The following is a 21,902-nucleotide window of genomic DNA, read 5'->3' as shown; positions in this document are numbered from 1 at the left end:
CCCATCGAGAGTACATGTTTGGAAATTTCAAGAAGCTTTCGTCAGAGATGACAACTGCTTTGCTCCGTCGAAGAAGAAGTTAGCTGCTACTAAGGCAAAATCTAAACCTGCTGTCAAGTCGGAGAAGAGTGCTAAACCGATTTCTAAGGCTCCGGTGAAGACAAAATATGTTCCTACAGGTAGGGATTGGACAATTATTTCATCTGGTTCCTTGAATTTTTTGCCCTTGTCATTCTCTTGAATGTCGCAGTCGCCAATGTAACTATAGCAGTAAATTTGGCTAATCTGTTGCCTCAGTTTTGAAGTGGTTAGAACAGAGGGAAAGGGGTTATTGAAACTGGCTGCTTTGTATACATTACATGACGGTCAAGTCAATCAACTTCTACAAATGATGATTTTCTTGGCATTCTTGACTCTCTTATTCATCTAAACAAATACGCAACTTATTTGAACCAAGTAGAATCATTTGTTCTACTTTCAAGATTAACAAAAGAGCAGTAAGCACCTGTTGGCCCCTTTGCTAACAAGGATGAATGATTACCATTCTCATTCACCTTCCCTTTGTCTAACACAACAAAAACATCGCAGTTTTGAATGGTACTTAGCCTTTGCGCCACAACTACACTAGTCCTCCCCACCATCACTAGCTCTAATGCCTCTTGTACCACTTTCTCTGATTTACCATCAAGTACACTGGTTGCTTCATCTAACATAACATCGTCGGATTCCTCAATATGGCTTGGGCTATTGCGATGCGTTGTTTCTGCCCCCGATAGTTGTACACTTCTGTCTACACACCAGGTAACATAGCCATATGCTAGGCCGGCAATGAAATCATGTGCATTGGCTGTTTTAGCTGCTTCAATGATTTCAGATTCATTAGTTTTATCAGATGCTCCATACAAAATGTTTTCCTTGATCGTGCCAGAAAATAGTGTTGGTTCTTGGCTAACGAGTGCTATGTGTTTCCTCAATGACCTTAGGTTGTATAATCTTATATCTCTACATCAATGTTCACTACTCCTTTGAGAGGGTCATAAAATCTTTCAATCAAACTGATGACTGTTGATTTACCAGATCCACTTTGTCCCACCAACGCTGTTGATTTCCCAGCTTCAATGGAGATTGAAAAGTTCTTTAAGATGATCATATTAGGCGTGTCTGGATATGCAAAATCGATGCCACAAATTTCACATGTCCTGTAATTTCTTCAGCAACGTAACCGTTGAGTCATCTGGTTCAATTCTTGTATAGTGGTCTGATATAGAGAACAAAGATCCAACAACCTCAACACTCTTGGCCAAGTCTGATGTCATGCTTGCAGCTAGAGCAATGAAAACACCAGTGTTAATCAAAATGAGGTATGTTTCAACGAAGGCTTTTGAGGAGATGAGTCCCTGAGATACAAATTTCCCGCCATACCAGAAATCAAAGGCTACAATGCTTGGCACAAGGAATCGAGACAACCCAAGTCCAAGACTCGCTAACCAAGATTGTCTAACATTCTCTTTTCTTGGACTCTCATTTTCAAGATCCGATCTTGAGATGAGAAGGCGGTAATGGTTTGGTGGTTGGAAACAGCATCAGTAGCAAGCTTGCTGCTCTCTTGTTGTGCTTCAATAGCTTTCCGGGACATTCTCTTTAGTAAGACAATTCGAGCGTAAAAGAAGAGGATGATGAGGGGTTGGACTACTATCATGACAATGGCAAGTCTCCATGCAATGAATAGGCCAAGGGCACAAGCTAAAATTACACACGAAAAGGTTTCCACTAGAAAAGACGCTCCGTCACCAATTAAAGATCTCACCTGTAAACATTCAACACCACTAAGTATATTTGAATTTATCATATAAATCAATTATATCTAGCACAAACAGGGCCACTGGAATTCTCATCTTGCTCAAACCACCCAACTTCGAAAGTCAATATCTTTGAAAGCAACCTTTCTCTTATCCTCTTTGTCAAATGCTCCCCCATGTAAGAAAAATTATAATGTAGAATAATATTGATTATCAGTGAAAATAGAAAAAACCCAAGGAAAGCCAACCAAATGTGAAAGATGAAAGTGGTTGCACTGCACCAACTAAAATTGCACTCAAGCATCCTATGGTAGCTTGTTTCCACTCCGGTAAATTGAAGGCCTTCTGAAAGATGGTTTAGAAACTTCCATTTCTCCATCTAGTGAAGCATGATTTGATGCTGCAGAATTGGTTGAACTTGTTCGGCTGGCTAGAGAGGAGACTCTACGACTGCTAGCAATATTGATTTCTATGTTATATGAGCCGAGTCATTCACTGGTAAATTTTTATTACTTTCTTCCACGACATTCTCTTGTTATTTTGTTGAAGTTGCACTAGCATGGGATAAACGCCATTTTCAATTACGATTAACTCATCATGTGATCCGATTTCCATGACCTGCCCATCTTGGACAACAGCAATTAAATCTTCATGTCTAACAGTAGAAAGGCGGTGGGCAACAATTATTGTCGTATCCAATAGAGGCCTTGTCAAGAGCTTCTTGCACATACGTTCGAATTCCGAGTCTAATGCACTTGTAGGGAGGAGATTTTGGGTGCTTTTATCAAAGCTCTTGCTATGACAATTCTTTGTTTCTGTCCACCAGACATTTGAACCCCTCTTTCACCAACCTGTTAAATATAAAACATAATTTTGAACATTGTTGCCTTATATTGAAATTTTTATGTTCAAGCTATAGGACTATGTAGACCATCATTTTCTCTTTCTGGATGTTATACTTGTTTAGTAAAGTGACCTATAAAAAAATAAACCGGTTTACACTGACTTGATAAAAATATAGATAAGCAAACCTGGGAGTCATATCCTTGAGGAAACTGGGATATGAAATTATGGGCATCGGAAGCTTTAGCAGCTTCAATAACCTCTTCCATTCCAGCTTCTTCATTGCCAAAAAGTATGTTCTCTTTAATGGTTGTTACAAAAAGTGTAGGCTCTTGACTCACCAACCCCATTTGTGACCTTGACAACTTGAGCTGCAATTTTTTAATTGAAACCCCATCAAGTAGTGTTACAAAAAGTGTAGGCTCTTGACTCACCAACCCCATTTGTGACCTTGACAACTTGAGCTGCAATTTTTTAATTGAAACCCCATCAAGTAGTATGTCTCCTCCAAGCGGATCATAAAACCTTTGCAACTATGAAATCACTGTTGATTTTCCTGATCCCTACTACCCACCAAAGCCACAGTCTTCCCTGCAGGAATTTTGAGACTGAAACTCTTGAAAATTATGCTCTCAGGCCTTGAAGGGTAAGCAAACTCAACTTGTTTGAATTTGAATTCTCCCACAATGTTATCCAAGGTTTCCCCCACCAAATTATCTAAATCAACCTTTGGAACTCTTTTAATCATTTCATTTATACGCTCTGCAGCCGCACATACTTCAAATAAGGGCTTCAGGTTGATAAGCCTATGCCAAGTTCTCTGTTTAATAAAAGGAAAATGAAGAAAAAAAACTATGCATGAAATGGAAAATTGATATATTGCACTATCTAAGATAGCATGCATCTTGGTCAAGGATTAAAAGTTTAAAACTCTTACTGTCCTCCCAAAGCAATACAAGTACCCACAATGAATATAGTTCCGCCCTTAGCTCCATGATACATAACCATTCCGCTACCATAGTAAATAATGAAAGCCCAAACGCAAATTGAATTCATTGCTTCCAATGGCTAAGCCTTTAGCCAACCCTTGCCTCAGCCCCAACTTTAAAGATCCTTGTAGACAAGTACCCCAATGATATAGTTCCGCCCTTAGCTCCGTGATACATAACCATTCCGCTACCATAGTAAATAATGAAGCCCAAACGGCAAATTGAATTCATTGCTTCCAATGGCTAAGCCTTTAGCCAACCCTTGCCTCAGCCCCCTTTAAATCCTTGTAGAGCTGCAGAGAAGTCGGTTGTGGTTTTGTTTTCACCGACAAAGACAAAACTGTTCTTATGAAAGATACTGCCTGCTCTGCTATTGTGTTGGCTCTATTATACTCTACCCTAATCTTCCCCAAGACTCAGTAAAAATTCTTCCATATCAAAGATGGAGCCACCATAAGTATAAATGGAAATCACAAGGGCTAATCTCCATAGTATGAGGAAAGATCTATGTAACTTCCAATAAATAGTGCACCAGTTGTTATTAAGTTGGAACCTGATTCATGATAAGCGAATCAGTCTAATAACAACTAGTTTCCGCAAAGCAAAATGAAGAGGATGAATATTCGAGAAACATTTGAAACCTTCTCACTGAACATCTTGAATTATGAGACTGTCATTGGAAACACTTGTGACTACTTCAGCTGTGCTGGTTACATTCAAGTCAAAGGTAGCCAACATCTTGTCTTAGGACGCTTTCAAATACCTTGTTCTCATCTTGAGGCTTGCCTTTCACTTGACCTTGTCCAACAATCCTTCTAAAAAATTTGAAATCATAGAGCAGGAGTTATTAATATTGTTATTTCCCTTTATGTCAGAAGCATTTGCTTCAAACTCACTTAGGAAAACCCAACGAATCACCACAGGCAATCAAAATCATATATAGAGAAACCTGTCGGCCATGGATCTTGTGAGTATATTATATACACGACATGGTAATCACTCAAAATATGGAAACAAGCCCAATGGATCTGATGAGTTATGTATTCTATACACGGTACGACATAATCATTCAACTATATGAAAAAATCTCAGTAGTAATATCATAGCTTGTGAGTAACGTACCTTATTAACGTTGGGTGAGGAAATCAATAGATTGAAGCTGAACCAGCGCCGCCGAGATTGTTAACATACGGCCAGCAAAATATATTATGAGAGGTGAACTACTGCCATCAGCAACAGCTCCAATGAAACCTGCAGCCATGAACCACATATCTACACCCATCCGCATGCATGAAAATGGAAATTATAGATCCATATTTCTCCTTCTTAACATCATCGTTTCCTTATCTTCCATTGAATTTTGTTTTACCTCCTCCGTCAACTATATCTGTTAATATCAAAAAATAACTGTTCTACCAGATTCGAAGCCCCACGAGTATTGTTTTAATATTATATTTATTAGCCATGTCTTTCATTAACCAGCTGTTAAGCAAAGCAACAATAGTCAAATACGATATTTGGCATTTAATGACTATGGTAGAATTATTTAATGAGATGTTATTTTCAATCATATTTTTAACTTTTCTAAGGAAATAATCACAGTATTAACTTAGATGAAGCTAACTGGTCTCCCCATTTTCTTCCTTGTACAAAAACGAAATGATGGTGTGAAAGGAAGATTTTTTTTATAAATGTGTGCAAATTTGATAATCCGAAATCAATTTAGAAAATCAGTTCCAATCAATATAAATCCCAAAGATTGTGGTATAATTGTCTTAATTATTGTCAAAATTATTTGACAATTATTATGTGTACTCGATTGTTGTTGTGAAGCAACGTACTCCTATGTGTTACAAAATTATTTATACTATTAAGCGGATTTGTATTCGATTTTATTGAAAGATTAAATTTATTTTAATCTATTAAATATAGGACTACATTGATATAATATATAATAATAAACACCAACATATAATTATACTAAATTTTAACTGTCAAATAACTTTATTGATAACAATTAAATAATTAGATAGTCTGATTGAGTAAATAACTGAATGATCATGATATAATTTACCTAATTGTTTATAATATGAAGTTATTTTTATTTAATATTTTCATAATTTTAAGACAGATATACTGCAAGCCTTATACCATCATGCATATCTATAATTTTTAAGATTTTATCATTAATTTTAACGTATATAAACTAATATTTTAAATCTACTTTGTATCTTCAAATAACCTGACGGTTTAAATAACTTGATAAAATAGATCTACCATCTTAATTCTTCGTGATCTTAATAAATTAATTCAAAATAAAAAGTAAGAATCGTATTTTCTCTAATATTTGACTCTTAAAAGAAGATTATTAAAAATAGAAAGAATGTCGTTATTATTAAAAACAAAAAAGACAATTTCGATTCGGATGCTTATTTTCTCATGCTCAATAAATAGAGAAATCCATTCAATAATACCTAACTTGAATTAATCGATAGATAAATTGAATATCAATAACAAAATCAAATCAAATAAAAAACTTTAATTTTATTTGTTTAATAAAATAAACACCTTGAATCACATGGAAATAAGCGTATCTCAAAACCCTAATCCCAAAACAAAGGGGGAAATAATCGCTGGGGATATAGTTTGATTTGGAAACCTGAAAGTAGGGTTGTAAAATCGGGTAATCGTTCAGGTTTCAGTCGGATCCTGGCAGGTCGTAAAAAGGATACAGGTAAAGTCAGGTAAATTTGACACCAGATCCATCGGGTTCAGGTCAGGTCATTTTCAGTTCGGATCGTTTCCAGTTCAGGTCCGAAGCAGTTAAAAAGCAGGTTAATTCATGTTCGGATGGACTTCAGGCGGATCTCGTTCAGATCGGGTCACATCATTGGCATATAAAATTCAGGTCGAATCTCTATTATATACGGATTGAGTTCAAATCGGGTTGTTTTTTATTTTTTGGATTAATTATTTTCGTCTTTCGCGAACGTTGTTGCAATTGTAATTGTATATGATTTAGATAAATTACTAAGAATAAAAATAATCATGGTTCATTTTATGAAAAATACAAATTTAAGAATTAAATTGAACAAATATGAAATTACAATAAAAATTTAAATAAATTAAACAACACACACGTTGATGAGGGATCAATCGAAATAATTTAATTGTGAGATTGAAATTAATACAAAAAAGTACTAAATTATACCCTTTAAAAAGTTATGGGCCAATTAAAAAAATAGAATTAAGTAATAAGTATTGATCAATTCATATGCAAATAAAATTTGGAGGACTAAATTGAACAAATATGGAATACAAATAAAAATTTAAATAAATTAACAACACACATTGATGAGGGATCAAATCGAAATAATTTTAAATTGTGATGTTGAAATTAATACAAAAAAGTACTAAATTATACTCATTTAAAAAGTTATGGGTCAATTTAAAATAGAAATAAGTAATAAGTATGGGTCAATTTCAGATGCATATAAAATTTGGAGGACTAAATTGAACAAATATGAAATTAAAATAAAATTTAATATATTAAACAACACAAAAGGGATCAAATCAAAATAATTTTAAATTTTGAGGTTGAAATTAAAAAAAAAGGTGCTAAATTATACCATTTAAAAAGTTATGGGCCAATTTAAAATATAAATAAGTAATAAGTATGGGCCAACTTCAGGTGCAAATAAATTTGGAGACTAAATGAACAAAATATGAATTACAAATAAAAAATTAAATATATTAAACAACACAAAAGGGATCAAATCGAATAATTTAAATTTTGAGGTTGAAATTAATACAAAAATGTACTAAATTATACTCATTAAAAATTATGGACCAATTAATAAATAGAAATAAGTAATAAGTTGATAAAAAAAATTAAACAACTAATAGATATATTAATATAAACTATATAGTTTTATATATAAAGTACATGTTATTATATATATAAACTATATGTTTATATATATATATAATATATATATGTATAAAGTATAAGTATAAATTATGTAAAGTATAAATATATACCATGTATAAACTATAATACTATATAGTTTATATATGAACTATTGAACTATATACAACTACATAGTTTATATAAATTATATATTGAATTATATATAATACAATTTATATTTATATATTTATGTATAATTATAAACTATATATATATTGTATAATTATATAGTTTATATATTATATATATAATATATGGTTTAGGGGTTTAGGATTTATATTTTATTTTATTTATTAAACTACTATAATTTATATTTATATACTATATTTTATACTATTATATAAACTATAGTTATATTTATATACTATATATATGAACTATAGTTTACATATGAACTATATATAAATATGTATATACTAAGGTTGATATTTATATATGAACTATAGTTTACATATAAACTATATAGTTTATATACTAATTATATTTACATATAAACTATAGCTTACATATGAACTATATATAAACTATATAGTTTACATATGACCTATATATATATACTAGTTGATATTTATACTATATAGTTTACATATGACCTATATATATCTATAGTTTATTTTATACTATATATTATACATTAACTATATATAGTATATAGTATAATTTACATATGAACTATATATAAAACCCTAAACCCTAAACTATACATTATAGTTATATAGTTCATTAGTATATATAAACTATATATTATATAGTCATTAGTATATAACCTATAGTATATGGTATACAAATTATATATTATATAGTTCAGTAGATATATAAACTATATATAATTATTTATAAACATATATATTAATTGAAAGAATTGGAAAATATATAGGATCAAATTGAAAAAATTTAAATATGAAGCTTAAATTAATAAATCATAACATTAAATTTGGATTAAATTTAAAAAAAGTTGAAATATGAAGCTTAAATTAATATATTACATCACTAAATTTGACTAATTGAATAAATTTAAAACTAAGAGAACTAATTGAATAAATTTAAAACTAAGAGACAACACCACATCAAATGAAGTTAAAAATACGCGGGTTTTCTCCCCCCAACTGTGGCGTCTTATTTTCATATTGGGTAATCCAACCTAACAAAACCCTAACCTTTCTCCTTTTTGAAAAATGATTTTATCTACATGCATTTTCTCCTGAATTATTTTCTCCATTTCTCAGTTGGGAGGAGAGTCTGAGCCACGGGTTATTTTCCACAACATTATTCAAATACCTCGCACAAATCCACCGGTATTTTTTTTTCCTTCAAATTATTCTTAAGTAAATCCCAAGGTTAAAAACTAATTATTTTGGGTCTGTTTTTTGCAGGGGAGACTGTAACAGTTGTGGGGATCATGATACTGCTTTATTGAGATACTTCGATTGCACCCGTCAGGCCCTCGATCCGCTTTCGATGGCAATGTGTTTTTCAGTTTGAAATAATGGAATACGTATGTAAAGTTTTAATATTGGTTTTTTTTGGTATGGAATTATGAGAAGTAATGAAATCAAATTAGATCTTGGATATGTTAAATAGAAATGCCTTGTATGTCTTTGCAGATTCTGGACTTTGCTTTTGATCGATTGGATGCAAATGGACCTCGGGTACGATGATAAGTTTATGTTTCTCTTACCATCACGTGAATCTAATATGCCTCCGCTTTGTTTGGTAGTTAAGAATGGCGTAGATGTGAATCGTTTTGGATAGTAGTTTTTAGGGGAGCCTAAATGCATCTTATCAAAACACTTGTGTACCTGAAAATGTTTTTGGCATGAACTTAGTTTGACATTTCCTTAATGCTACATGTTTTATTGGCTGCACTTTCATTATCAATGCTTTCCAGGTTTGACATATGAATTTTAATCTATTCTTTCTTGTTTTGTTGTTTATTTGAGGGCAGAATAGATTGATCATCCTATCCTGATTACGGAATGTGTATGCAACCCAGTTCAATCTCGCAGTAAAATGGCAGAACTTCTTTTTGAGACTTACGGAGTTCCATCTGTAGGTATAAAACACACTTTAATGTTGCATAACATATCAGACTCAATTTGTTTTATCCAAGTGATACATGGTCTTGCTATATTATGTGTGGTGCATCTGATGTTTGAGTTTTCTGCTTGTGATTGCAGCATTGTGGTGTGATGCTGCTTTCAGCTATAAGTATAATCAGCGTGGGATTTGTGACAGAGATGGTCTAGCTATCTGCCCAGGGTTTACGACAACTCATGTCATTCCAGTATGTTTCCTAGCGATCATAATTTACCTTGGTGCATATTTTTGCAAAGTTGAAATGATCTTTATTAGTTTTTTGAGCATGTTGGCAGTTGGTATGATGAAGTGACGTGGTTAGTTGGTTTCTTGTAGAATATATCCTTAATTCTTGTTATATCGTAGCATCATGAAAAAATAGCACTGGCATCTGACCATGTCTCCACCAATAAACATGTTTACTCATCTTGTACTTGTAATGACAGCCTACTCAAATGAAGTTCTTTGTTAGATTTGTGTCACTGCTGATTTCTTTGGCTAAAATTGATGATTATATTTGCTCTTGGCTCCATTATTATGACAGCTAAAGGAAAAGAAGAGGCAGATTTTTCTTAAAACAACAACTGAGGGCAGGCAGCGTGCTAAACAGAAACGTGTCGAGAAGAATTAGAACGAGAAAAGAAAACCCGGGAAGATGAAGAAAGACACTTGTATGTCTCCACCTTATTCCAGATGTTTTAGACTGGATTCCAATTTGCTTTTCTGGTATTTACTTTGTATATTTAATTGTTTATTTTTCCTATTACAGGGAGAATCCAGAACTTATCTTGAACAGATGCGTACTAAATACAAAGAATTGTATGAGAAGGTTGAGCAGCGGAAAAGACTCAGAACGTTTGGAAGCTGGAATCCGGATGCTTCGGCCATGTGGGTCACCCATTAAGGTGGATTTGATTATTGTGCCATAAATTTGATTAATGTGAATGAATTTTCTACTTGAATTGTTTTGTTTTGAATCGAAGCAATTGCAGATGTTGAAATTTATTCTTAATCTTTCTGCTGCCTCCGTTTTAGCTTGATGGGTTTCGACTATACATTTGTGAGGGACTTAGCTGGAAAAAGTGAACCTCTGCCTGCGATTGCAAGTCCTCCTGTCAGTGTCAGCACTAATAAAACTGTCGAAGCACCTGAGTCGAATGGAGTTGTTTCAACTTCTTTAGCTATCACTAAACCACATCTTCTTCAGGGAGAATCCAATCGTTCCTTGATAAAGATGCAGATGAAGGCTTGGTGATTCTTCAGTCTCCGATGGTGAGAATCCAAAATTTTAGATTCTTCTCTTTGTTTGAACGCACGGAACTAAGATGACAAATGGTGCAGGTAGGTTTCTTTAGGAGATCACGAACCATAAAGGGTAAGCGTACTCCGCCATCATGTAAGGAGGTAAATACTTCAACAGATTTTGGTTGCGAGCACAAAACAAACCATTGTTTTGGAAGGCATCATGTCTAGTGTGTCCCATTGGTTCCTTCGTACTCTCTATGTCTCAATTGTTGCTTTTGTTATGCAACAGAAGCAAATAGTAAAGGAAGGCCAGGTACTTTGCTACATCGAACAACTAGGCGGTGAAATTCCGATTGAGGTACAGAACTCAATTTAACATGACTTGTTGTGTGGCTTTTGCATGTTAACAGATGAAAATGAGGGTTTTCACAGTTCACCCTACTTGTCTTTCTAGTTACTTTTCATGTATATGATTAAGTGTATGCGACCAATCAATCCGAATTTTATCTCTAACTCCGATCATTCTTTCACAGTCTGATGTATCCGGGGAGGTCATAAAAATTCTAAGGGATGACGGCGGTATGTCTTTGCCATATTTTCAATATACATTTCAACTTGCGGTATTTTACGGTGTCCCATTGTCAGTTATTCTTTCTTGTTAAGTTCATTATCATTTGTTTCTCAATTCCAGGTTTTCCTCTGCTTTGGAAACTCGGAGGCTTCAACTCGATTTTTGTTGAAAGATGAATTCAATATTCAAACAACAAAATATGACAATTGCATTATCGTAATCTATCCCTTTCTCCATCCAATGCATCTTAATTACATTTGCACTCATTGGTCATTGATTAAACATATCATCACATGATGTTTAGGGTTTCATGTTGCCCATAATTAGGTATAAAGTCATGATGATGATATTTCTGGTATAGTTAGCCTTTTAGCCTTGTAAAACCTTAGCTATAAGATCTGAGATCATTTATTCCAACATTAATTTATTTTGTTTAGTTGATTTTATTGTAATTTTAGTGTTTTCAAGTGTAATAAAAGTACCTTCATTTATAAATATTTTTTTAGTATTTATAATATTATTCAAGTTTTTAATTTTTAATAAGTCCATCATTTCAATTAATATATTTGATTTTAAAATTTCAAGTTAAGTTTACTTAAATTATTAATCAATTTTTACATTAAAAGTAAATTAGATTTATGAATATTTTAACTCATGTAATATAATTTAATCAATTTAATAAGAATATAAATTTAATTTATTGATATAAAATTTATATAAATAAATAAAAAAATTTTGAATTGTACTTAACATAAAAATCAAATTTATAATACAAATTATAATTAATATAAACTAATTTTAAAAAGTAATTATATTAATTTAATTATCATAATAATTTATAAAATTTAAAAAGTAATCATATTAATTTAATTATCAATAATTTAATTATCATTAGTTTATTATAAATTTAAAATAATATTATTAATTTTAACTTCACTTATAAGTTAGGATAATATATATCACTTAACAACATGTCGGATCATTTACAGGTTAAGTCAATTACAGATCAGGTTCATAACATGTCAGGTTGAAAATAGGTCTGGTAATATTAATTATACCAGGTCAATCTCGGGTTCGGGTTCATATCAGTCGGATGCAGTTCGGATTCGGGTATCATATTTTCGGTTCAATTCGGGTTCAGGTCGTTCTCAGGTCGGATGTAGGTCGGGTTCAGATCCATAATTTCTAGGGCCACTCGGGTTCAGGTAAACACCAGTTCGACTCAAGTCGGTTTCGATCGTCACAACGCATGTTAAAAAAGTTTTAACTCGAGTCGATTTTAGTCAGTTTTACGGGTCGGGTCAATTTTTTACACTCGGGTAAAAATTCCCAATAGGAACAACAGAAACATAGATCGAAACACATTTTACCAAACAACAAGTGCTAAAAAACCTATGTCCAAATTCAGAACACTACTAATACTCACAAAATTGCAAACAAAAGAAAGAAAATGAACCGAACATAAAACCGTTCTGCCTTGCCTTTCACCTCTTCTCCTGCTGCTATCCCTTCAGTTTTTGTTTTTTAATCTCTTCTACAACCGTTACAAAAAAGACAAAACGCAAGAAATGAAGTAACTGCTTTGGTTTCTCTATCTCTTCCCTCTTGTAAGATCTGTTACAGAGGAAAGTAAGTTCCTTTCATCGTATTCTTAAAATGGGATTTTTTTTTTATTTCTTCAAACATACTCTTCGGGGTAAAATTTCACTTCTTTTGGTTTTCTATTTCTCCTTGTTTGCAGGATGAAGCGAATAAGAGATGATACATGTTCCGGTTCCCAATTTAAACGTCCATTTGGTTCTTCAAGAGCTGAATCGTAAGATGTTTTTCTTTTGGCTCTGTAATATGCTTAAAGTTTATTGCCTTTTATGAGGGTTTTGTTTAGTGAATTTTGTCAGGGAATTTGTTGAATGGATGTGGATTTGCCTAATATTCTGTAAATTTACTTCTATTTTGATGAAAACTTTCGGCCCTTTTTCACACTAGTCATCTATTGAAAAGTAAAATAGGCTTAACACTAAATTTTCAAGTTATCTATTGATGTTGGTCAACTGGTTGTAATTCTGAAATCTTATTATTTTTACCATGTGAAGCTATGAGCAAAGCCAAATGCTGGGGGAGGTGGCGGCGGTGGCGGAAGTGGAGCAATGGGAGGGATGGGTGGAGGTGGGGGAAGTACGCCACAGAAATTGACTACAAGTGATGCCTTGACGTATCTAAAGGAAGTCAAGGAGATGTTTCAGGATCAAAAGGAGAAGTACGACATGTTCCTTGAAGTCATGAAGGATTTCAAGGCTCAAAGGTATCTTCGTTTGAAATGGAAACATTTTGTCGATGAATAATGGATTCATTTTTAAACATCCAAATTTTCAATGTCTCTTTTTTCTTCTGCAGAACTGACACAGTTGTCATTGCTCGAGTAAAAGAATTATTCCGAGGGCATAACAACTTGATTTATGGATTTAATACCTTTCTGCCTAAGGGCTATGAAATAACCCTTAATGAGGAAGAGGCTCTTCCTAAAAAGACTGTTGAATTTGACGAAGCATCAGTTTTTGTAAACAAAATAAAGGTAAAATCATTGTGGTGTAACCTTCCACCTTACTGTTGCCCATGTTCAGTCATCTAATTATCCATTTTACTAAGCAGAAACGTTTCCAACATGATGAGCATGTTTATAAGTCATTCCTGGATATCTTGAATATGTACCGGAAGGAACACAAGGACATCAATGAGGTCTACAGTGAGGTAAAATGTCTTATTTGGCTTGTTACCGAAGTTTATTGGCTCTTTGGTATTAACCATATCTTATACAGAAAACGTTACTTGTTTGTTGTTTCATCGCTTCCAGGTTGCTTCTCTTTTTGAGAACCATTCAGATCTGCTTGAGGAGTTCACTAGATTTTTACCAGATTCTTCTGCTGCACCTTTGACACAACAAGTTCCATATGGTCACAATTCAACTCAGTATTATGACGAGCGAAGTTCTGCCACACCCAACATGCGGCATACACAAATGGACAAAGTAACTATTCTTTACAATATTTTTTTCTTGTTAGTTGCTATTTTGCGTGTTTGTGATATGAAAATATTACTTATCTTTCCTTTTCAGCAATGCCGGAGGGATAGGATTACTTCCCGTGTTGATCGGGATCTAAGTGTTGATTGTCATGACCTGAATGATGACAAAGCTATTGTCAAAATGCAAAAGGAGTATAGAAAGCATGTGGAGAAGGAAATAGGGATCGGAGAACTTGTGATCAGACGAGCCTGAGCATGAAAACAGGGATTTTAACATGCAGGGTTTTCCGGATAAGAAAAGATCTGGAAGGAAGATTGAAGGATTGGCTTCTTATGATAACAAAGATACTTTAAAAAGCGAGTTTATCAACCTTTTTGACAGCTCTTTTTTTTTGTTATGATAAAAGAAATCATCATATTATATTTTTTAATGGTATTTAGGATGACATTTTGTGTCTTTTGCTATATATTCTAATAATATATCCTTCTCAATGCCTTTCTCCATCAATCATTTGTGTGATTTGCTGGTAAGATGCTTATAGTTTTATTATGCTGAGATATTCTTTCATCATGCTTGTTGCAACATATAAATGATGCTTTTGACTGTTAAGGAATTTCTATTGGCATACAACATATGTTTCATGTAATTTTGAAGCTGATATCCAGGAGTGAGCAATATTGGGTTAGTGTCCATCATGATTTGCATCTTGATGTTCTTAGCTAAATCAGCCCTTCATAATTTTTTATGTGCTCTTCTGGGGTGTTATCATATTTAGAGAAGCCACATTTTTTAATCTGAGGGAAACAATCAACCACTTGAAGTTTTTGGTTTTTATTTCAATCTCAGGTATTGCAACCAAGGTTTCATATTCAGTGAGAAAGTTAAGGAGAGACTGTGCAGCTCAGATGACTACCAAGCATTCTTGAAGTGCCTTAATATTTATAGCAATGGAATTATCAAAAGAAATGATTTGCAAAATTTGGTATGGTTTACAATATCTCTTGCAGTTATCTTTGAATTTTCGTATCATTCTTCTTATCTTTGTAGAATAATCAAGAAACACAACTCACTTATCTGTGCTGGTAGTCTAATTATATTGTTACATTGCTTTATGTGTATTTCAGGTGACAGATTTACTGGGCAAGCATCCCGATCTTATGATCGAGTTCAATCAGTTCTTGGAGCGTTGTGAGAATACTGGTAACTACTGAAGTTTCAGCTTTGAGTTGTTTTATTTGATATTTCTTGAAGGCCATTTCTTAACTTAAATGTTTCCTGCAGATGGGCTCCTTGCTAGTGTCATTAGTAAAAGTATGTAATTGATAGCTTACTTTTCTTTGTAATTTTTATACATTTTCTTATTCTTATTGGTGTTTTCTAATTTTCCATAGACCTGTTTGTGCTTAGTTTAGTCTTGTTCGATGCGATTTCTTTTCTTATGTATGTAAACTGCAATGATGTTTACTTCCTGATTGCAGAATCACTTAGTAGTGATGCACATGCATCAAGGCCATTCAAATTGGAGAAAGACAGAGAGCATAAACGCGAAATGGAGGAAGCTAAGGAAAAGGAGAGATCAAGGGAGAAGTACATGGGAAAATCCATACAAGAGCTTGATCTTTCTGACTGCCAACATTGTACTCCAAGCTATCGGCTTCTTCCTGATGATTAACTTTGATTTTTTCAACTTGCTAACCATGCATGACTAGGTACTGATATCGACATCCTTTGGTGTTTTTCTCCTAGTATCCAATACCTTCAGCAAGTCAGAGATCAGAGCTTGGTGCTCAAGTCCTGAATGATCATTGGGTATCTGTGACTTCGGGAAGTGAGGATTATTCTTTTAAGCACATGCGCAGAAATCAATATGAAGAGAGTTTGTTTAGATGCGAGGACGATAGGTAAAATTTGTCGGCCTTCCTTTATTTGTCCCAGTACCCTGTATGCAATCAATATCTATGTTGCTCTTGAATCTTCATTTTTCTTGAAGCAAGTGTCCGATGCACAGTCGGATATGGATATGTCTTACCTTCCATGGAAAAACTTTTGAAAAATAAATTAAGCATACCCATATCTGACATTCACACTTGAGTTGGAGTAACATAGATCAATATAGAGATTATTTGTCTCTTTTTTGTAATTCTTGAGAGCGAGTTTTGCTGAAGAAAAAGCAATGTGAACTTATTAGTTATGTTTTCTATTCCCTTTGAAGTTCTTGATATTAAGTCCTAGACATAATTAACTTCTTGCTTCATGGTCTTAGATTTGAGCTGGATATGTTGTTAGAATCTGTGAGCTCAACTGCCAAGCGTGTGGAGGACTTGCTGAACAGCATTAATGAAAATAAAATCAATATGGAGTCTCCATTTCGTGTAGAAGAACACTTAACTGGTTTGTTCTTCTACTAGATTGATTAAATTATGTGTGGGAGTCTGCTATGTGAACATTATTCATCTTTTTAATGTTTGCTTCTGACCCACTTACTGCAGTTCTAAATTTAAGGTGCATTGAGCGTTTGTACAGTGACCATGGTCTTGATGCATTGGAAATAGTACGTAAACTCCTTCTTGCATTGTCAGTCATTTTAACTCGCCTGAAGCAGAAGCAAGAAGAGTGGACAAAATGCCGTTCAGATTTTAACAAGGTTTGGGCTGAAATTTATTTAAAAAACCATGACAAATCACTTGATCACCGCAGTTTCTACTTCAAACAGCAGGATTCAAAGAACTGAGCGTAAAATGTGGAATTTCCATATGATAATATCATGCTGCATTTTCTTATGTTGCAAAATCCGATCGAAAGATTGATAGATGATTCTTAACAACTTGTTTTAATATGTTGTCTAAAAGAGTAGATTTAGAAACCATATGTGAAACCATTTAACTACATGTTTAATACTTATCTTTCAAATGTTGCAATATCCAGCTGAAGGTTATAATATTTTCGTTCACACTAAATCCAAAAGTTTGTTGGATTCTAAAAGTTTGGTTGCATGCTTTTCTATGGTCTCTTGAGGATAGTGTGTTGATTTCTATGCCTCTCTATATTCTTACCACTTATCTCGTATAGTCTAGTTGATCCCATTTTCTAATTGCAGCCTTAGTGGCCGAAATAAAGGAGTTGAAAGAGAAGAAACAGAAAGAGGATGATGTTCTTATGGCTAGCATTGCTGGTCACCGACAAACTGTAGCTCCACACCTTGAATATGAATATTTGGATGTCAATATTCATGAAGACCTATATAAACTTATAGAATATTCGTCTGAAGAGATTTGCTCGACCAAAGAACAGTTAAATAAAGTCATGAGGCTCTGGACCACTTTCTTGGAGCCAATGTTGGGAGTTCCTCCTCGACCTTATGGCAGAGGTAATGAGGCTGGTAAAGCTCTGAATCCTGTCATAAACTGCACCACATCAAGCATTACTGAAAGTGATGGAAATCCTGGAGCTGTTGCTGCTGCTAGTTATGGAGATGGGAACAGTTCACCAGTACAAACTAATTCTTGCAGAAAGGGCTTGACAAATGGGGAAACTTCACCCAACGAAGAACGCCAAGACCGTGTATATAGAGATGATTCAAATCTAGAGAAAAAGTTCACATTTAGAGCTGATAAAAGGCCCACAATTAACAAGCATACAAGTGGACTTGGAGCCCTTGCAATTGAAGCAGAAAATAATCACATCAGAAATGGTGTTGAAGGGGCATCAGGTGCGAATGTCAGAAAAAATTTAACATTATCATTTGTGATTTTCTTGTTCGATAACCTAGTTCTGTTTTACTTTTATTGTAATCATTACTTCCTTCCCAAAATCATGTTGCAATACTGAGTTTGAATTTCAAGGGTGCAACAGCATCTAAACCTTGCATTTCTGCCAGTGAGGATCATGAACCTGAAGCTAATGCTTGCCTCGTATATTCATTAGGTATGGATTTATGCCTATCAACTACTGTATTCCTTTGTCACTTGGTATCGGTTGCGAGTGTCAGATGCGGGTATGTGTTTGACACGGGTATACTCATCTTTTTCTAAGTTTTTATGTATTTGAAGGGTTCATAAAGGGTTATAACTTTGTCACCGTGCCCATATATGTTGGACACGGATACTTTAAGAAAAATGACTATGCAGAGGCTACATAATCCTTGTTGAGGACCTTGAGGTGGAAAAGCAAGGAGGTTTTTTCTTTTGATTTATAGTTGTAATATGCTTACACAAATTTGCTTGGTACTTCAGGGTGGTGATGTAACAAAACACGTTTCATTAGCAAATGGGGTGCCTACTGATGGCTCCAATGCAAGTAAATACCGTGATGAATCTGTTGGTCCATCAAAAATTGAAAAAGAAGAAGGTGAATTATCATCTAATGGTGATTTTGAAGAGGATAATTTTGTTGCATATGGTGATACTGGTCTAAAAGATGTGCCCAAGGCAAATCATGGTGGTGAAACCAGACAGTATCGGTCTATAAACAGGAAAGCGTTGAATTACAAGGAAGCTGGAGATGAAAACAATGCTGATGATGAGGATAGTGAAAATGCCTCAGAGGCAGGTAATGATGCATCCAGAAGTGAGTCTCCAGGTGATGAGTGCTCCCACGAAGAGGAGGAAGAGGTAGAACAGGATGAAGTTGATGGTAAAGCAGAAAGTGAAGGGGAAGCCGAAGGGATAGCTAATACACATGTGGAAGGAGATTGTGCACCCTTGTCAGTTTTGGACCGGTGTCTTCTCACGGTGAAGCCTCTTGCAAAGCATGTACCTCCACTTTTGTCTGGAGAAGCTGAAACAGTTCTTGCGTGTTTTATGCAAATGATGATTTCTATGTTCTTTTCAGACTTCATCAAGTATGTTGAACATCTAAAGCCTTTTAGTTATTTCTTCTAATTTTTCTCAGGCTTTTAATAAGTATTCTTTGATGTTTGAATTTTATTAGATCCTATATGAAAGAATATTTCTGCAAAAATAAATTCAACGGGTTCTGAAATGAAGTTGAAAATTCAAAAGACGCTAGTCCAACTGATTTATATGCCAGGTGATTTACATATAAATTTTATTTTGAAACAATATGAAAGGTCCAATCATTGTAATTTCAAAACTTTATCTTTGTACTATTCAGATTTATGAGTGCACTGTATAGTCTGCTCGATGTATCTGCTGATATGTGAAGTTTGAGGATGAATGTCGAGCTATAATAGGAACCAGTCGTATGTGTTATTCACATTGGACAATTATTATATAAATTGGTTAAGCAGGTTTGCTTTATTAAATTGTTTTTCTTTCATTATTTTTATTCGATTTCTCCTGCAGTTGTTCTGAATTGTAGTTTTCATTCCAGCTTCAAGCTGTCTCTGTCGATGATGGATAATAAGCTTCTCCAATTGTTCGAATATGAAAATTCCAGAAAAGATGGGAAGACAATGGATTCTGTGTATTACGAGAATGCTCGTGTGCTCCTTCATGAGGAGAATATACCGACTGAAATGTAAGTTTGCATGCTTCGCTATCTTTCTAACTCTATGTATGTTTATGCAATTTTTTGTCTGGGTTTTATTTTTGCAGTCGACTTCGCTATCTCGTTCGTCTTTCCAGCTGATGGACAATGTCATTGAAAAGCCAGGCATTTGCAGTTTCCATGGAACCTAACTTTTCAGCTTTTTTGCACAATGATTTTTCTGTCAGTTTTTCCCAGCAAAATGGATCCACGCGGCATTATACTGAGGAGTAGTAACTGATAATATGCAAATGTTAGGTTTTGTCAGCCTCTCACGTTATAATTACTATTAGAGATGATTTTAGCAAAGGACAGATTAGTAATGCTTATTTTGATATTGCTTCAGGTTCCAATTTTTCTTGAAGTATCTGTATGCAATTGCATAACTAAGAAAACATTTAAACATAACCATGTTGGATACATACCCATATCCTATATTAACACCCAAGTCCGATTCATGCATGCTTAATCTGCTTTTGTTTACTGATATTTGCAGAAACAAGAAAAAGTATGCAACTCTAGATGAATTTGCTGCTATTTGCATGGCCATGGAAGGTGTTGAACTGGTTAATGGTTTAGAGAATAAGATAGCTTGCAACTCGTACAAGGTATTTTGCAGTTAATAATGTCGTTTAATCTTTACCTCTCTTTCTTACATGACCTATTACGGACAATTGATGTGGTAGCATGCGTATCACTTTGTCAGGTCTTTTTTCTCTTATGATCTGTGTATTATGTTGGCAGATTTCCTATGTGTTGGACACTGAAGATTTCTTCTTTCGTAGAAGAAAATCACCTCAGAGCAAATCTTCGTATGATAATCAGGCAAGAGTACAAAGGTTCGACAAATTTTTATCGGCTTCACAATGATACACCATTGTGCCTCGCACTGGCAAAATAGTACGAAGCAAAACCAAAATCCTTAAATCTTGAGAGTTTTCCGGATCCGGTGTAGCCTTTGTGTTACTTTGTAGAGGCCTTTGGTGCTACCAGATCTTGATAGGTTTCGGCAACCGGGCATGATGTTGCTTGTATGTTAATAGTTGCTGCTAGTTGGTCATGCTAGTAGTGAAACAAGAAAGATTGGGAAATGTAGCATATTTGTAAGTTGATATGAGAAAAGGTCTGCCATTATTGTGTAAATAGATTTATAAAAGAAAAAGAAGGGTTTGTGTTCTCATCTTTATTCGCTTTTCTACATTTCCAAGGGCTGCATTTTTCTCGTTCCCTTGAATTTCCCACCTGTTTCCAGGAAGCTGCAGTTTCATAGGGGACTCTCCGAGAGGAAAACTACATACTTAATCCCTCACTCTGCCTAATTCTTAGGCTCTGAATTGGAAAGAAATAAGGAAAATGAAATGATGGAAAATCTAAAGACATTAGGAAAATTGGAAAGATGGAAGATTGAAGAGTAAAATGATCAAAAGAAAATATATTCTTTCTTTCATTACTGTGTTTGGTGAAAAAATTGAGTAAAATAATTTCCTTTCTGGTAGAGGTGGAGAATAGATGAGAATTTATTTGGTAAAAGTGAAAAATAAGAAAGAAAAGAAGAGTTACTTGGAAAAGAAAATCATTTGCTTGGATTAGGAATGGTAGGGGCACACTCATTGTGGACATTTAAGACCTTTTTGATGACTTCCTGATATAATTACTCATCTGGAAACAAGGAAATTAAAGTGCTTTCTGCTGATGAACCTATATCCGCTATTCCGATGACAGTCTTGACAAGTAAGAATCAGTTCTGCTTATTTTTCTTTCATTCTGGGGGAATAATTCTACTGAAAATTTTAATGGTCATTCGGTGATACAAGAGAGAATAAGACGTAGCAAATGTGCAATTACACTCTTTGAAACCAAACGATTTCTACATTACTTCACATTCCTTTTCAGGAAAGGA

The 21,902-nt window shown here is 34.1% G+C and overlaps 1 protein-coding gene, 1 long non-coding RNA gene and 3 pseudogenes across 3 annotated transcripts; 4 read left to right on the top strand and 1 right to left on the bottom strand.

The window, feature by feature from the left end:
- Nucleotides 1–433: 433 nt before the first annotated feature.
- On the bottom strand, nucleotides 434–5,267 carry LOC120179041 (annotated as a pseudogene).
- A 3,490-nt stretch (nucleotides 5,268–8,757) lies between these two features.
- LOC120179073 lies at nucleotides 8,758–9,814 on the top strand. Of its 2 annotated transcripts, none has more exons than XR_005521576.1 (4): nucleotides 8,758–9,096; nucleotides 9,206–9,250; nucleotides 9,552–9,654; nucleotides 9,779–9,814. It is a non-coding gene; the product is annotated as an uncharacterized LOC120179073 (long non-coding RNA). The 2 variants fall into 2 exon arrangements; XR_005521575.1 differs by having other exon boundaries at nucleotides 9,547–9,654.
- A 306-nt stretch (nucleotides 9,815–10,120) lies between these two features.
- LOC120179071 lies at nucleotides 10,121–11,704 on the top strand (annotated as a pseudogene).
- Nucleotides 11,705–12,964: 1,260 nt separating this feature from the next.
- LOC120179040 lies at nucleotides 12,965–19,635 on the top strand (annotated as a pseudogene).
- Nucleotides 19,636–20,397: 762 nt separating this feature from the next.
- On the top strand, nucleotides 20,398–21,186 carry LOC120179072 (paired amphipathic helix protein Sin3-like 2). Its single transcript, XM_039184782.1, has 2 exons — nucleotides 20,398–20,610; nucleotides 20,747–21,186. The coding sequence occupies exons 1-2, from the start codon at nucleotides 20,413–20,415 to the stop codon at nucleotides 20,870–20,872; spliced, it is 324 nt and encodes a 107-aa protein (XP_039040713.1). The 5' UTR covers nucleotides 20,398–20,412; the 3' UTR covers nucleotides 20,873–21,186.
- The last annotated feature ends 716 nt before the right edge of the window (nucleotides 21,187–21,902 follow it).

This window comes from Hibiscus syriacus, unplaced genomic scaffold (genome assembly GCF_006381635.1).
Source record: "Hibiscus syriacus cultivar Baekdansim isolate YM2019G1 unplaced genomic scaffold, ASM638163v2 tig00112399_pilon, whole genome shotgun sequence".
NCBI lineage: Eukaryota > Viridiplantae > Streptophyta > Magnoliopsida > Malvales > Malvaceae > Hibiscus > Hibiscus syriacus.
Note: the sequence above shows the minus strand (reverse complement) of the source record. Positions and strands in the feature narration are given on the sequence as shown.

Excerpts from the sequence above, each read along its gene's own strand:
- LOC120179072 (XM_039184782.1), top strand. The coding sequence starts at position 20,413 with ATGTTGGATACATACCCATATCCTATATTAACACCCAAGTCCGATTCA. Across the intron at positions 20,611-20,746 it reads TAGCTTGCAACTCGTACAAG|ATTTCCTATGTGTTGGACAC; the intron begins GTATTTTGCAGT and ends TTATGTTGGCAG.